A 15,105-nucleotide genomic window follows, 5' to 3' on the forward strand; every position below is an offset into this window, starting at 1 on the left:
ATGAAAGGTAGTGCTCAAGTTATGACTTGGGAAATGGATGTGGGTTGATTATTCCCAATTAGTTTTCTCAAGCTCTAAACATGAACAATAAAACAATAAAACTTCTAGAGGAAAACATAGAAGCATTCATTTTTGCCTTAGAGGTGGACAAAGATTTCCTAAAGAGAGCGCAGACAGCACTTAAGGGAAATATGGAAAAATTGGACTACATTGAACTTAAGCATCTGCTTATCAAAAGACACCATTATTACAATGAATAACTAAGGCAGAAAGTAGGAGATGATATTTTCAAACATATACATGATAAATTACTCAGATTTTATAGATAAAGAAATTCAACAAAGTAATAAAAACTTGAACTACCGACCTGTAAGTTCTGTAAAAAGTTCCCTGCAGTCATCAGTTTTAGTGACTCCTGCCAGGAAGGAATCACACAGCTTTTTTCCAGGTCAATTCTCACGGCATTGACTTTCCTTTGAAAGAGTAGCAGCACACAGTCCATGATCCTCATGATGAGGTGAGGCGGTCGGCCCAGCGTGCGGACGGTGGCAATGTCCGAAGGCCTGATGGTCTGTCGGAGGAAGGGAGGTTATCATCCAATCTCAGATGAGAAAGTGCAGACATATCAAAATGCTACGGTTTTGACAGAGGAAAATGAGCATTTTTTAGTTAGATGCAGTCATGGGAACTAGATGCATATTTAATCCCAAAGAAAACCACATCCCCAAAAGTCCAAATGTTGACAATTCAAACTGACAACGAGGAAAGAAACACTGCTGAGCAGATAAGGAGCTGTGACTTCCCTAGAATTCTACAGACCACTTGGTGTCAGAAAACAGAAGGGCGTAATCTGGAAGAAAAAAGAATAGTCATCACTTATGTACACACCAAGGATTCTCAACCAGGAAAACTCCAGTATTTTCAGAGCTTTTTGACTCATTAGTTATGTAGGTCAAGAATCTGCCTCTCTCTTAAGCAACTCTAACTTGTCACAGTGGGCTGAGACAAGTGGGTAGCCCCAGGGCTGACAGACTGAATAGTTAGAGGTTTCTTATCTGGAAACTGACCTTTAAATGACAGAAGTTGAGCAATAGGAATTTCACTAAGTTGTTAGAAAAGTTTTCTTTCATTTCCAATATTGAGATTTTTATAGCGTAAACTATTATTCTATGTGAATAATCACATAGAATCTCTGTGGTTGATAATCACTGTCCTCTCTCTTAAACTCTTTGTGGAATAAGTATTGGGAAAATATTAAATATAATCATCTGATAGTCTCCTTTATAGGACAAAAGTTGTACATCCAGTCCTTCCAGATCTTGAAAACCTTCTATCTTATCTGGATCTGCCTTTCTCCTGCCAGAAGAAGATACCCAGTGTCCTTCTCATCAAAGCTAATGATCTTTTCTCCAAGGACTGAGAAAGAAAGGAAATCACTGAACCTGATAGTTAGAAATGTAACTATATACTTTGAAAGGGTTTGTTTCAACAGGCTAGTATTTGTGAAATGAAGGAGAATTTGTGTTTAAAAAAGAAGAAGCAGCAGCAGCTAGAGAGAGCAGATGAACCTTTACTTGAGAAGTATAGCTATAAAGGAAAGGAAAGAAATATAATAGCAGCCAATGGGGGAAGTGAGGTAAAATTAAAGTTATATAAGGAATAAAAGCTGAACATGCTTATTTAACTTTGGCTTTAGAAAGGGGAATTTTCCAACAGAGTTGAGCTCATTATTTTAAGGCACCCAGGTAAAAGGAGTTGGAGAGAGGGCTATATATGAAGTTCCACCTATTTCAGCGAGTATTGAAATCCTCTTTTCTCAGCAGGCAAAGCAATGTGACCATTATATAATTTCCCATACATCGCTACAATATAATAGTTATTTAACATCTGGAGGCATTTTGTGTATTTACGTCAAGTCAGATTAGGATTGAGTTAGGAAGAGACAGATTCTTTGCTGTTACCTTATTTATTGTATCAATGTATGTAACCTCTTGCCACAATGTCAGAGTTTGGATGTACCTGGAACTTTCTTTGTATGCACTGGTGGTACCACATTTCAAGATTTTGAAAGGTCACAAAGAGACAATAAGATGGAAACACAATCAATGAAAGAAACTGTTAAGACCCTCTCACACATGCCCCATCATCTTACCCCTGTTCCCACACATTTCTGCACTGATGGTTACGTAATGCAGAATGTCTGAGTGATAGCACTAAATTAGGAGGATCCTGGAAAGTACTTTATAATATTAAGAGAGATGCTAAGCCTTTTAAGTCTTAGGAAAATGCAAGTATTTAAGCAAGACCTGAGATGCCATATGTTCTATTCCTAGGATGCCATTAGGTATCATGAGTTCAATAAAGGTTTAGAAGTTTCTTTACACTACTGTTGCCTTTTCTCTGTTGATCAGACACTTTCAGAGAAGCCAACAGGCCTCATAAAGGTCAGAGGTGAGGATAAAGAGCAGACTCTCAAAGAGATGTCTGCATCCCCATGTTCACTGCAGCATTATTCACAATAGTTGAGATACAGAAGCAACCTGAATGTCCATCGATGAATCAATGAATAAAGAAAATGTTTTGTATGTAAGTAAAACTCAGCTTTAAAAAGAAGAGAAAGAGATCCTTCCATTTATGATATGGACCTAGAGGACATTACTATAAGTGAAATAAGCTAAACACAGGAAGACAAATACTGAATGATCTCATTTATGTGTAAAATCTAAAACAGTCAGACTCATAGAAGCAGAGAGCAAAATGGTACTTGCCAGGAGCTGGGGAGAGAAGAAAGAGGAGGTGATGGTCAAAGGGCACAAAGTTTCAGTCATGCAAGAGGAGTAAATTCTAGAGATCTATACAGCATAATGCCTATAGTTAACAACACTGTATTATGTACTTAAAATTTGTTAAGAGAATAGATCTTATAATAAAAAGTACTAATAATGTTAAAGGGAGCAAGAGCATATTTTAGAAGGTGATAGATATTTCTATGGCCTTGTGGTGTTAATGGCTTCATAGGTGTATACTAGTCCCCAAACTCAAGTTGTACACATTAAATATATATGGATTTTTGCATGAAAATTATACCTCAATAAGTTTTTTTTAAGGAGGAGAAATGAGGTGCCCACCAACCTGACAGATGGAAGAACCTGGAGGACTTTAAGGTCTAAGGAGACAGCTTAGCCAGTGCACAGAGGAACGGTGAAGTGACAAGAGAAGACATGTCACATGTAAATGCAGTGTGAAAAGTTGGAGAGATAAAAAAAGAAGGCAAGATCTAATTCAGATAGTGTAGATTGACCCTGGAAGCTTAGAGACTTCACTTGGATCAAACAGATTCGGAACTGTTTCAGGAAGTATGCTAAAGAAGTGGTAAAAAATAATAATTACAGGATCAAATAAATGCATGCTTAGTTGAGCTTATGTAACTTGAATTAGCAGTGGACAGATCAGCAGAGTTCCCTCTCTTCAGCAGCATTTTTTACCTAGGACTCAATTACACAAGGCAGCAGATGAGTAAGACTGAAATAAAAGCAATCTTACATTGAGCCCCCCAAAATTTTAAATTGAGACTTCAGAACTGGACCAAACCCTTTCAGGTGTGTTCTAGTTCACTAAACTCATCATATTTCCTCAGAATCCAACCTCCTATCTAATTTCACTATTTGTTATCACCACACGATTCCACTAAATAATTGTGTTGGAAGTTCGATCAAATTCTGACATTAATGAACTACTTTAGATCAGTATTTCTTCATATGGGTAACTCACAGATAAACTCATAGAATGTTACGTCTTGCAGAACCACTACAATGTCCACAGGGAATGAGTGAAGAGCTGATATTTTAGCAATTTTATGCAGCTTTCTCAAATCACATAGCTTATTGGTGCCAGAGTAGAAATGAGAACCCAGGACTCCTGACTGCCATGGCATGACATGGCCCATCAATGAGTCATGAGAGGGAAATGAGATGTGACAGAGCACATGCAGAGTCCATAAAGAGCTAATATCTCCAAGCAAAAAAATGTTACTTGAACTTCTTCCTGTGGAGACAGCATTGGTCTGAAGCACTGGAGCATTTCCTGTTGCCATCATCGTTTCTTAGTCCTCCTCCTGGGCCCTAAACTTGATGTCGGTGATGTCACACAGACTTACCTGCAGGGCCGCTTCTGCCTCTTCTAAAGCAGGTTTGGCTGCTTCCAGCTTCTCTTCAGCAATGGCTTTATCTTTAGAGATGCTGTCTACAATGGCCTGCGCTTTGTCCTTCACCTTCTGTACCTCAGCCTTGACCTTTTCAGCAGCCTGTGCCTTCATCGTCACTTCTTTCAAGACCTAGTTCAACATAAAACAAAAATTGCCAAAGACTGAGCTGAAAAGGCATATTTTTTTGCCTTGATTTTTGATTTTGTTCACTTAGAAAATTTTTTGTACTTAAAACTATGAGTATTGTATGCTAGTAGAAATACATAATTTGTACTTTTGTGGGTATAACTTAGCAGCTATGCACACGTCATTGACATTTGTGAACGGGGAGTGCAAAATGAATACGGTCCACGTGTGAATGTCTACCCACCGTGTCAGCTTTATCATTTGCCAGTTGTAGCTCCTGTTCTTTCACCTCCAGTTCTTTGCTCAGTGCTGCTACAGACTCCGAAGCTTCTTTTAGCTTTTTCAACCCGGTATTCATCCTGGCATTGAAAAATCCAAGGGACCAATGTTAAATTTTCTGGTACTTGGCCGCATTTTCCAAGTGGTCTACTATTATACATAATAATGGCCATATTTGAAGAAGGAGTATATATACAAATAGCAAATTGATTGGGGCTTGACAGAAAGGGTGCAGGGCCAGGCTTGATTCTAGTCTGAAGACATTTATAAGTTTCCCATAGGCTGTGTGTGGGAAGAGAAAACTTGCTAAATATACCCTGCATGACATGAGGAACTACAGTGGGTCTAGAGTCTGTGCCATGTAGGTAACATGCTTCAGGAAGTTTAGCTAAATGAAAATAGACTTCAAATACTTGAAGCCCTATCTTGGAGGAAGCAAAGTTCATCACTTCTACTTGTCAAAAGGGACCAATGAGGTTTAAAGAAGAAAGATCTGAGATCAAGAGAAGAAAGGAAGTTAAAGCCATGAGCACAGCATCACAACAGGACTAGCTGCCTGCCCGAACCTGAAGTAACGCATTGTGAAGACCGAAGCCCTCGGAATCCAGTCACCCACCCAGGTGTCCCTCCAGCATCAACTCTGGTGATTCTGGCCATATTCAGGCAAAAGATGTAAGTGGTCTGAAAGAGCAGGGAAGAGGGTGAAATTCAGAACAAACTTCAGTGAAATAGGGTATTCCCCATGCAGAGAATATCAGACAGACCACCCGAGACACGCAGAGATGCAGAAAGGGTGATAGACTGGTATGAGAGGGGGGAAGAGGGGATATCTGAGTCCTCAGCTTCCGTCCAGGTCTACCATTTCTATAATTTTGTCAGTCATTATTAGACAAAGTAGTAGGCTACCGAAACACTTGGCAACATTTTATCTTACTGAGCAAGAATAAAGCCCCTAGCAACCATAAAACACTTGCATAGGCTCAAGAGGAGGGCTGTTCGTCCCCAGCACTATTGGCCCTTGGGGATGAAGGACTGTCTGATGTAGAGGGTGTCCTGTGCACTGCAGGATGATTGGCAGCACCCCTGGCCTCCACTCAGTTGACGACAGTAGCACCGCTGCACACCCCCCACCACCCGGGTTTCAACAAACAGAAAGGTTCACTAGGAGCACATTTGCACCCCACCGACAGCCACTGAGTTAAAATAACTCTGTACTTGAACTTCACATTCACCTGTTGGCCAGAGTTTGTACTTCCATGTGCTTCTCTCCATATATCAACTTATAGCCCTGGATAAAGGAGAGGTATGACTTGGGAGTCACGTGGGTACAACGTCGGAATCTCTGGAAATAATCAACACACTTCTCAGCTACGCCGTCCTGGAAGGAGCCCATGCACTGGACCACTTCCTTCTTGGTTTCCAAACTGCAGTCAATGCCATAGGAAGACAGGAAGTGTTCCGACACTAGAGAGAATAAAGACAATAGAGTATGAAACATGAGCATGAATGACCATTGTAAAAGTTAACTGGCTATTTTTAAAAGACTCAGACATAGCTGAGGACTCCATACCATTTTTACAGCCCCAACTAGGTAGATATAAGTCGACATTTTTTGGTCCCGGGCCTATGACTTCAATAATTTTACTTTCCCTTTCATGCACAAAACAATCACAGGCTCTAAGCCTATCATTCTTTGTTTTCTGGTACTTATACAGTGAAGTCTCTACACAGCTGCAGGTTCTGGTCAGCAGCCAGGCTGCTTTATGGTTTACATAAGAACAAAAGTGGCACAAATAACTCAGAAATCAGTGCCCACCTGGTACTCATATTTAACAATCTCATTCACTTTTTACTCAGAATCTGTCATAGCCTTAATTCCCCCAGGCTCTGACTGCATATGACACATTGAATGTTCACCACTAAAATTTTTTATGCCTGGGCCAACTTGTTCTTAAATGTGGCAGCCAATCATTTGCAGTCAATTCTATTTTACAGCATCCTTTAAAGATGTTTGGGTAAAAAATCTCCTGTTGTCGACCTTTATCTTCCCAACATTGCCAAACATGGGACCAGTTGTCAAACAGGGTTTCCTATTGTAAGAGGAGGCCACAAAGTCAGAACTAACCAATCACCACGTACACGTTAAGTGTCTGCTCCACACCTGCCCCTGGGATGATGCCATGGGGTGGGAAAGGAGGTCACACTTGGTCTCATCCCCCAGGAACCTAACAGGGTTTTACCTATGCAGTTAAAACTTACCACAATCACCTTTATGAACCTTAGGAAAAAATGGCCTATGGATTTGCTTTAAAGATACTTAAAATATTAAATGATATACATAAGAGTGGCAAATATTTAGAAAGTGGCCAACAAAAAGAAATAAAGAGAAGGAATCAAGTGAACAAACGTATCAAGTGGCAAAGAAATCAAAAATGGTATCTTTCCACCATTATACATTGATCACTAAATTGATGCAATAATTGTGGGGCAGTAATTTATATCTATGTAAGTAATAGAGACCATTTATCAACTTGGTTATAAATACAGTTTACCATATACACTGAAAGGCAACAAATTAAGACACTCAGAAGTCTTAAAGAAACCATTTAAATTACAGGAAGTTTAAGTCTGGGCACTGGAAACATAGAAATAATTCTGACCTATGACAAATATTTTGTAGGTATTAAGAACAACAGCTTCAATATTCACTACATGCCAGATACACGCTCTACTTGGCATTATGACATATCTTCAAGAAAGTGCCTACTTTCTGAAAAACTCCAGTTGTTCACCACTATTTTCCTTCTAATATGAACAGAGAGTATCAATAGTGGTAACTTTTTTCTTTATGTGGGAAGTTGACTTTTTGTCTCTCCAAAAATCATAGAGAATGAAAATGGGATGGATTAAAGTATGTTTTCCCTGAGACCAACAATCTCTGATGCAGGGAAGGTTACACAAAGGATCAGATAACTTCCTCTTAGGGTGACCCAAGGGACAAGAGCCCACAAAAACCCTTCTGCCATGTTCTGTATCCATTCACCAAGGCGGCAACGCCAGTACTGGGGCCCACCTTCAGGAGGTGTGTTAGGTTGCAGTGGGTTATATCCTGGAGTGTGCATTCAAGTCACTTGATGGGGAACAAGGTGTGGTATGTCTGGGACAGAGGGGAGAACAGTGGGCTCAGTCCCTCAATTTTGCTGTCCTCCAGTTTCCACTTCATTTGGGTTAAAAGAATGGAGGTAACAAATTGAGGGAGGCACTTTAGTTGCCTGTCCAGTAGCCATTCACTCACTTTGTCACTAAAAAATCCCAATTTTGCTCAGGGTAGCAATCCGTCCAACTAAAACTTGGATTCCCCAGACTCTCCCGTAACTAGGAGTGACCCAGTTCTGGACAATGACATGCAGACAAAGCTCCTGGGGAAAAGTCCTGTCCTGAGGCAAAAAGGCAAAGCTCCAGACAAGTTGCCTTGAGCTGCAGCAGCCACCAGAGCCTGGAAGGACAAGAGACACACTCTGAAGATGACAGCAGGACAGGAGAAAGACCCCGATGATGCTGTCCTGCACTGTGCACTCTACGTTCCCATGGTAGCAGGAAAAAGGAAAAAAACTTACGTGTTTCAGCCACTGCTTCTCTTGTAGACAAACACACATTCTTAATTGATACATTCAGAGGGCAAAGCATACCTAACCTTGGAAGATCTTAAATCACAGAACCTTATCAATGAATCCTTGCAACGCCCATACGTGATTGACAGTATTGGGTCTACTGTTGTAGATAAAGCTAATGAGGCTCAGAGAAGTTTGCTTGTAGGAGGAAGGTTTGGAATTCTAACCCAAAGGTGATGGACTCCAAAGGCCAGGTCACTTTGATTTTGAAATTCAAATAGAACCAAAAGAAGTAGAGTCTTTAGAGTGCTAAGAAAGCATGTTTAATTGATGACCAAAGTTCAAAAATATTTAGTGAGTAATGAGCTTCACAAAAGTGTGATACTTTCACTGGAAAGCCATGGGTACTCACGGTTTGTGTGCAGTTCCCTCAGTTCTCCGTGTGCTACACCATTAGTTGTAAACAGTTGCAGACGTAGAACTCACAGGAACAAAATGTTGTACGTATGATGTAAATTAAGTAGTAATTTTAAAAGAGGGCCATGTGATTTACGTAATTAAAATGGCCTTCTTTGAAAAATATATATGCCAAATATGTGCTATTGCTTTTGCTTGAGATATCATTTTCAGGTGAGGATGGCCTATTTTCAAAACTATATGCTAGTTTAAAGTGGAAACTAGAAGAGCGTTACTAATTACTTTGGAGAAATCTAAATGAAGTTAATTGATTTAGTAGTAGTTTGGAAGTTTGAAATCAGAGTTTCATTAAGAAATAGAAGACTGCCAGAGTGAAGATAAATACAGATATTTAGAAACAATTACTTCAGAACAATGCCATACAAAGCAATAAACAAAGATTTTCCAAAATGGAGATTATTAAATGGTGGGAAAGCAGAGTTTTACAAAATAAAGTGAAGCATATTTTTCTTTAAATGCTTCATTAAGAGACTCAGCCAATTTAAATTTGAATACATAAAAAATATAGTTATTAAGAGACTACAAATACAATATTAAACTGCTGAGCATGTTTAAATTAGAAAAATACTCTCCACAATAGCAACAAACTACCCAAAAGAGAAATTAAAAAAACAATCCCATTTAAAAGAGCATCAAAAAATAAAAATAAAAATAAAAACCCTTAGAAATAAACTTAACCAAGAAGGTATAAAACTTGTACACTGAGAATTATAAAACACTAATGGAAGAAATTAGACATACATAAATATATGGAAAGACATCACATGTTTATGAGTTGGAAAAATATTATTTTTTAAATGTCCATACTACCCAAAGCAATCTACAGACTCGGTGCAATCCTCATCAAAATCTCAATGAAATTTTTTTTACAAAAATATAAAAAACAGTTCTAAAATTCTTATGGGACCACAAAACAAAAACAAAAACAAAAACAAAAAACAAAGAGAAGGCATTACAGCCCCTGGGTTTTTTGAATATGTTACAAAGCTACAGTAATCAAAACAGTATGGTACCAGTATGACAAGCAGACATATAGACCAATGAAACAGAATAGAGAGTCCAGTAATAAACTCAAGCATATATGGTAACTAGATCTTCAACAGCATGCCAAGAATACACAATGGGGAAAGGATAGGCTCTTTAAAATGGTGCTGGAGCCCTTACTGGTGTGGGTCATTGTGTTGGGTGTCTGGGGTTGGGTCTGGGGTTGGGTCACCCGGCAAACCAGAAATTCTCTGGTTCTATTCCCAGTCATGGAATGTGCCTGGGTTGCGGGTCAGGTCCCTGGTGGGGGGCATGAGAGAGGCAACCAACTGATATTTCTCTCACACACCAATTTTCTGTCCCTCTGTTTTTCCCTGCCTTCCCTGTTCTCTAAAAATAAATAAATATAATCTTTTTTAAAAATGGTGCTGGAAAAATGAATATCCATATGCAAAAGAATGAAATTGGACCCTTATCTTACAGTATATGCAAAAAGCCACTCAAAACATACTAAAGATTTAAATATAATACTGGAAACTGTAACATTCTTAGAAGAAAACATAGTGGGTAACTTTCTTGACATCGGTCTCAGCAATGATTTTTTTGGATATGACATTGAAATCACAGGCAACAAAAGCAAAAATAGATAAGTGAGACTATATCAAACTAAAAATCTTCTGTACATTTGTACTTTGAATATATTAAAAATCATTTTTATTTAAAAGCCATGGATTGGAAAACTGTAGTTGTCAACCGTAGTGTGCTAAGGACAAAAAACTTCCCCCATGGATAAGAACTTATATATAAATATATATTTATATATACAAATATATATATAAACAAATACATATCCATATATATATTCGTGTGTGTGTGTGTGTGTGTGTGTAACGAGTTAATCAGCCCTTCCTCTCACTGGGTACCACAGCACTGGAGAGCAGATGTGGGAGACGGGGTGGGGAGGGCAGGTGAGAAGGTAGACTCCAGAATCCTTCCTCTCCTCTCCTTTTTACTGTGTTATATACTATTACTACCTGTGGGGTTTTCCTGGGAAATAAGACTCTTCTTATTCATTATTAAAATACAAAAATCAGACAAAACAGTTTGAAAGTCACTGCCATTGAATCAGTACTCCCCTGAGGTTCTGATACAACAGGTCAAAGGGGAGACCTAAGTAACTCTGCCATCTAAAATATCCACACAGAACTCCTCACCAAAAACAGCTGAAAAAACCTTTAACTAAACGAGTGATCTCTAGCATCTTTTTTACTACTTTTACATTCAATTCCATTTACATAGTGTAAGAAGCGCTAATGTTCCGTAGGACGGAAGATCGGACAGAAGCAGAAGCAGCAAGGACCCCAGTCACAGAACCCACTGGTGAACTTCCTTCTTTAAGCGCAGACACCAGCAGAGGAATGCTGGATAATGAGTTCCGATTTGATTCCCAAGACTGCAGCCATGAGAAGAAAACGTTCAAGAGACACTTGGCTTAAACTACTCTTATGTTGATCGACCCACCTAAAACAGAACACAAATGCTATCAAATTAAAACCTCAGTGGTTTCCTGCGACACTCCAGAGCCTTCCTGGGGGTCCACCTGAGACAGAGTTTCAAAACTAGAGTTATTACACATTAACCCAAAGGGGTGCAGGCCGAACATCTCATTCTCTGATAACCACGCTCTGTGAAAAATGAGCTACCAAACAAGAAAGAATCCCCTCTTGCAAAAATCCTCTAACCTTGGGCAAAATGACTTTTGACTCAACCCAGGACAGAGACAGCAAGCAGCACAGAATGTAAAGAAACAAACATTGTAAACCAAAGACTCGGACACAAAAATTTCCACCACACTAACTAACCGGCAATTAAGGCGTCCTTCGGCCATCGGCTGAACCAGTCAACAGTGCATCCTGAAATCAGGGCGGGGAACTTCAAGGCCCGGTTTCGGAATTTCTCCCCCACCGGGGAGAAGCAGAGCACAATGTGAAGGTTCTGTCGGACCCGGCTCATGAAGTAGTCATACAGGTTCTCGTTGGTCGGAGGACGTCTGGGGTGTTCTTTTTTCATGACCGATATGAGATCGCTATTAATTTCATCAATTTCATCACGAGCAAATAGATTGGAGACCTGAAAAAGGTGCACATATTCAGATTCAATACAGACATAAGAAAATGGATCAAAACAAGTAGCTCGAGAAATGTCTTTCCTCCATCTGTGTTCTTAAACTCACCTTTAGAAAATTAACCAACAGTCTTCAGGAAGAGATAAACCACATTTTAAAACAGCCAAACAATTCTATTATTAATTGTGAAGTCACAGGCTGTCCTTGTTACCTCTCTCTTCTGTTTTTTTTTTCTTTTTCACCTGGGGCACCCACTGAGGTTTTAAATGTATATAGCTCCCCATTTGGGGAGTTTTATTCTCCGAAAAACCCAATAGAAAAAGGCATTCTTCATACTGATCACCTAATCCCCAATAATAGCACTTATTCCAAACTCCCATGCAAGGAAACACGGGCAGCTCTAAAGTTGGAGGGAATCTGAAGAGACAAAACACAGGAGGGATTAATGAGCTCCTACCTCACCGGATGATAAAACATTGTTCATATATTCCAAAAACGACTCCTCCTTGATCTCATTGTCCGTGAAAATAAAAGTGATTCCTTTGCCTTGTTGACCGGCCATTCTATACAAAATCTTCAGGTCTTCCATCAGATTTGATGTGTTGTAGGATCTAAGAAAACATGGTCACTGTGTCATTAGCTAAATTATTTTGATGGGAAGGAAAGAAAGATCCTTAAGCCAGTGATTTATGCCATTTAGTTAACAAAAAAATGTTGATATTGTTCCATCAGATAAGTGTTTCATTGTCTGTGACAGTTACCAGTTGAATTATATTTACTTACAAAGATGAAACTGACTTTTTAATAATTTCTTTCAGCTTCTAATAGCTGTTCTTTTGGAAGCAATAGAAGTGCACCATGATGGTAAAGTTCTGAGTACTTTGCTGTTCACCAAAGCCAAGAATTATTTTTTTATTGAGGTAAATTCACATATAATATTATACTAATTTCAGGTACATAATATAATAATTTGATATTTGTATACAAGTGGGACAAAAGAGGGTTTGCAGTTGTGAGCACACAAAACACAGAATTTATTCTTGTATTATTTATTAATTATTATATTATTTTCTATATGAACAACTGTAAACCTCCTTTTGCCCCACCCTGTATTTTGCAAAATGATTACTTGCAAAGATGAAATTGATTTTTAAAATTCCACATTTTGTAAAACATTATAATTAATTTTTACACACAAAAAATAACTGAAGCCAAAGTAAACCTGAAACAAACATATAATGTTTACCACAACTAAATGTCATCTGAATGTGCTTGTTTCGTTTTGAAAATAATTTTTGATAACAATAATAGAAAGGTCAAGTCAATCTATGCTAAGCACCATCTGCAATGACATTCTAGAAGACACCTCACAGACTAAATTAAACTAAACTAAGTCATGTTAAGCCTTCATTACGTGGGGTGAGAGAGATACCCTACTGTAAATGGTGCCCTCCTCGTCTCCAAACATATGACATCTTTGGGTCCCACATGAAAGGGTTTGCTGAGCGATCGGTATACTGTGGTAGAAGAGCTAGAAACATTATAAAATATGGCAGTATAAATCTTCTCTCACTATCAAAAGCAATACTTTGGTGGAAATGAGCTTGTAACCATGGAATGTTACAGAGGTCCCAATATAGAGAAGCCCATTACCACAGAAGGTAGAAATAAAGATATTTCAGCCCTGGAGACTCAGATTTACTCAATTATTATTTAAACTTTGTATCATTGAATAAACTCAACAGTTCAGAGCACAAGAGCAAATGGCTTTCTGAATTTTTTAAAGCTACTAAATATTTAACTTCTATACTCTGTGCTTTTTGCCATCTATAACCTGTATCCTAGAACCAGAAGCACCACTGCTGTGTGTCAATATTTTAAGAAGACTTCTAGAGAAGTAAGATCTGAGAGATTAGAAGAGAATATCAAAAACAGAGTGCCCCCTGAAAAAAGACAAAGGAAAATATCTTGCCTCAGTTCTTGTGATATGTGAAAACTTCAGCCCTGTCCCCTGGATCAAGGGGGTCAAAACATATGGCCTAAGTCACACACAAATGGCCATCCTTTCCAAACCTGAGGCTCTTGCCCCTTGACCCTCAGCCTCATGGCTGTGTAATGGCTTAGCAGTAGGATGGTGTCTTGAGGGCTATGACAAGGCAAGGGGCAGTGACCTCCCCTTTCCATCAGTAATGAAGCATTCCCAATATGACATGTAATTTATCACAGACAGAGAGGAGTTGTAAGATGTTTTTACTTAGGCAATTTGGTGCAGTGTCAGTCAAGATAGACCAGAAGTTAGCAATATTGTGGTCAATTCCCAGGCAGATCTGGAATTTCAGAGAAGACATTGCCTTTCAGCGTCTCAGCTATATGAGAGGCTAACGTTATACGCCTGGTAAACCTACAAAGGCAATTTAAAGTTTAAATTAGCTTTGCATGTATACACAGACTTCCCTCAATGAGACAGGTCAGCTAAATGCTTCCCCATTGGGCCAAGCCACAGCTCTAGATCAATGCCCAATAGTCAAGACTTTCTGCGCCTATACTAGAAATTCACTTCTAGTAACTTTCAGCCCAGCTAAACTTCCCGAACCAGCCTCTTGCTTCTCATCTTGGCTAACCCCAAAGCTTTCAGAATTCCCCTTGCTTATCTCTCCATGCTGACTTTTTTCTCTTGCTAATTCTCCCTGCACTACACACACATTACTGAGGACAACCCTTTCGGAGTTCCCTATCTTGATGCGGAGCAGTTTCCCAAGCCAGAACCAGGATGGATAAGTCCAAAGGCTCAGCTAATGATCTCTTGAATCTGGCCTCTTGTCTCCATCCTCACTGCCACCACCCATGACACCTTCATCCCTTGCCTAGATCCCTGAGACAGCCTCATGACTGTTCCATTTAGCTCCTTCCATCCATTTTCTGCGCTGCATACAAATCCAACATGCCTTCCCCAGTGGTAACTCATTAATGGTTTCCTGTCACTCCAGGAAGGAGTCCCACGCCCTCACGACACCTTCAAAGGTCTCCATTTCTCCTCCTTCCCCACTTTCCACCTGACCCCATACACCCACCCACATTTAACTTCTTCCAGGGCCTCAAGTGGGACTTCACCTGTGACAATCACCTGTGTTCTTTCATCTGAAACATTCTTTACCTCTCTTCTACTCTGAGGTATTTTGACTCACATTCAGGTCTCGGGTGGAACATCTCTTCCTCCACAAAGCCTTTTCTAACCATCCCCTAGACTAGATTAGGAGCCCTTCCCCTGTTTTCAACAGAACCTGGTCTGCATGCATTTC

General features: G+C 39.4%; 1 protein-coding gene across 1 annotated transcript in view; it reads right to left on the minus strand.

Annotated features, from left to right (window-relative positions):
• Positions 1 to 15,105, minus strand: part of DNAH5 (dynein axonemal heavy chain 5) — a 196,427-nt gene that overhangs the window by 57,518 nt on the left and 123,804 nt on the right. The window contains 6 exon segments of the mRNA XM_045847800.1: positions 368 to 571; positions 4,157 to 4,333; positions 4,575 to 4,689; positions 5,842 to 6,073; positions 11,544 to 11,811; positions 12,264 to 12,417. Of these exon segments, the coding sequence (XP_045703756.1) occupies positions 368 to 571; positions 4,157 to 4,333; positions 4,575 to 4,689; positions 5,842 to 6,073; positions 11,544 to 11,811; positions 12,264 to 12,417 (1,150 nt within the window).

This window comes from Phyllostomus hastatus, unplaced genomic scaffold (genome assembly GCF_019186645.2).
Source record: "Phyllostomus hastatus isolate PE091 unplaced genomic scaffold, TTU_PhHast_1.1 phas_contig_58, whole genome shotgun sequence".
In the NCBI taxonomy this organism is placed as follows: domain Eukaryota; kingdom Metazoa; phylum Chordata; class Mammalia; order Chiroptera; family Phyllostomidae; genus Phyllostomus; species Phyllostomus hastatus.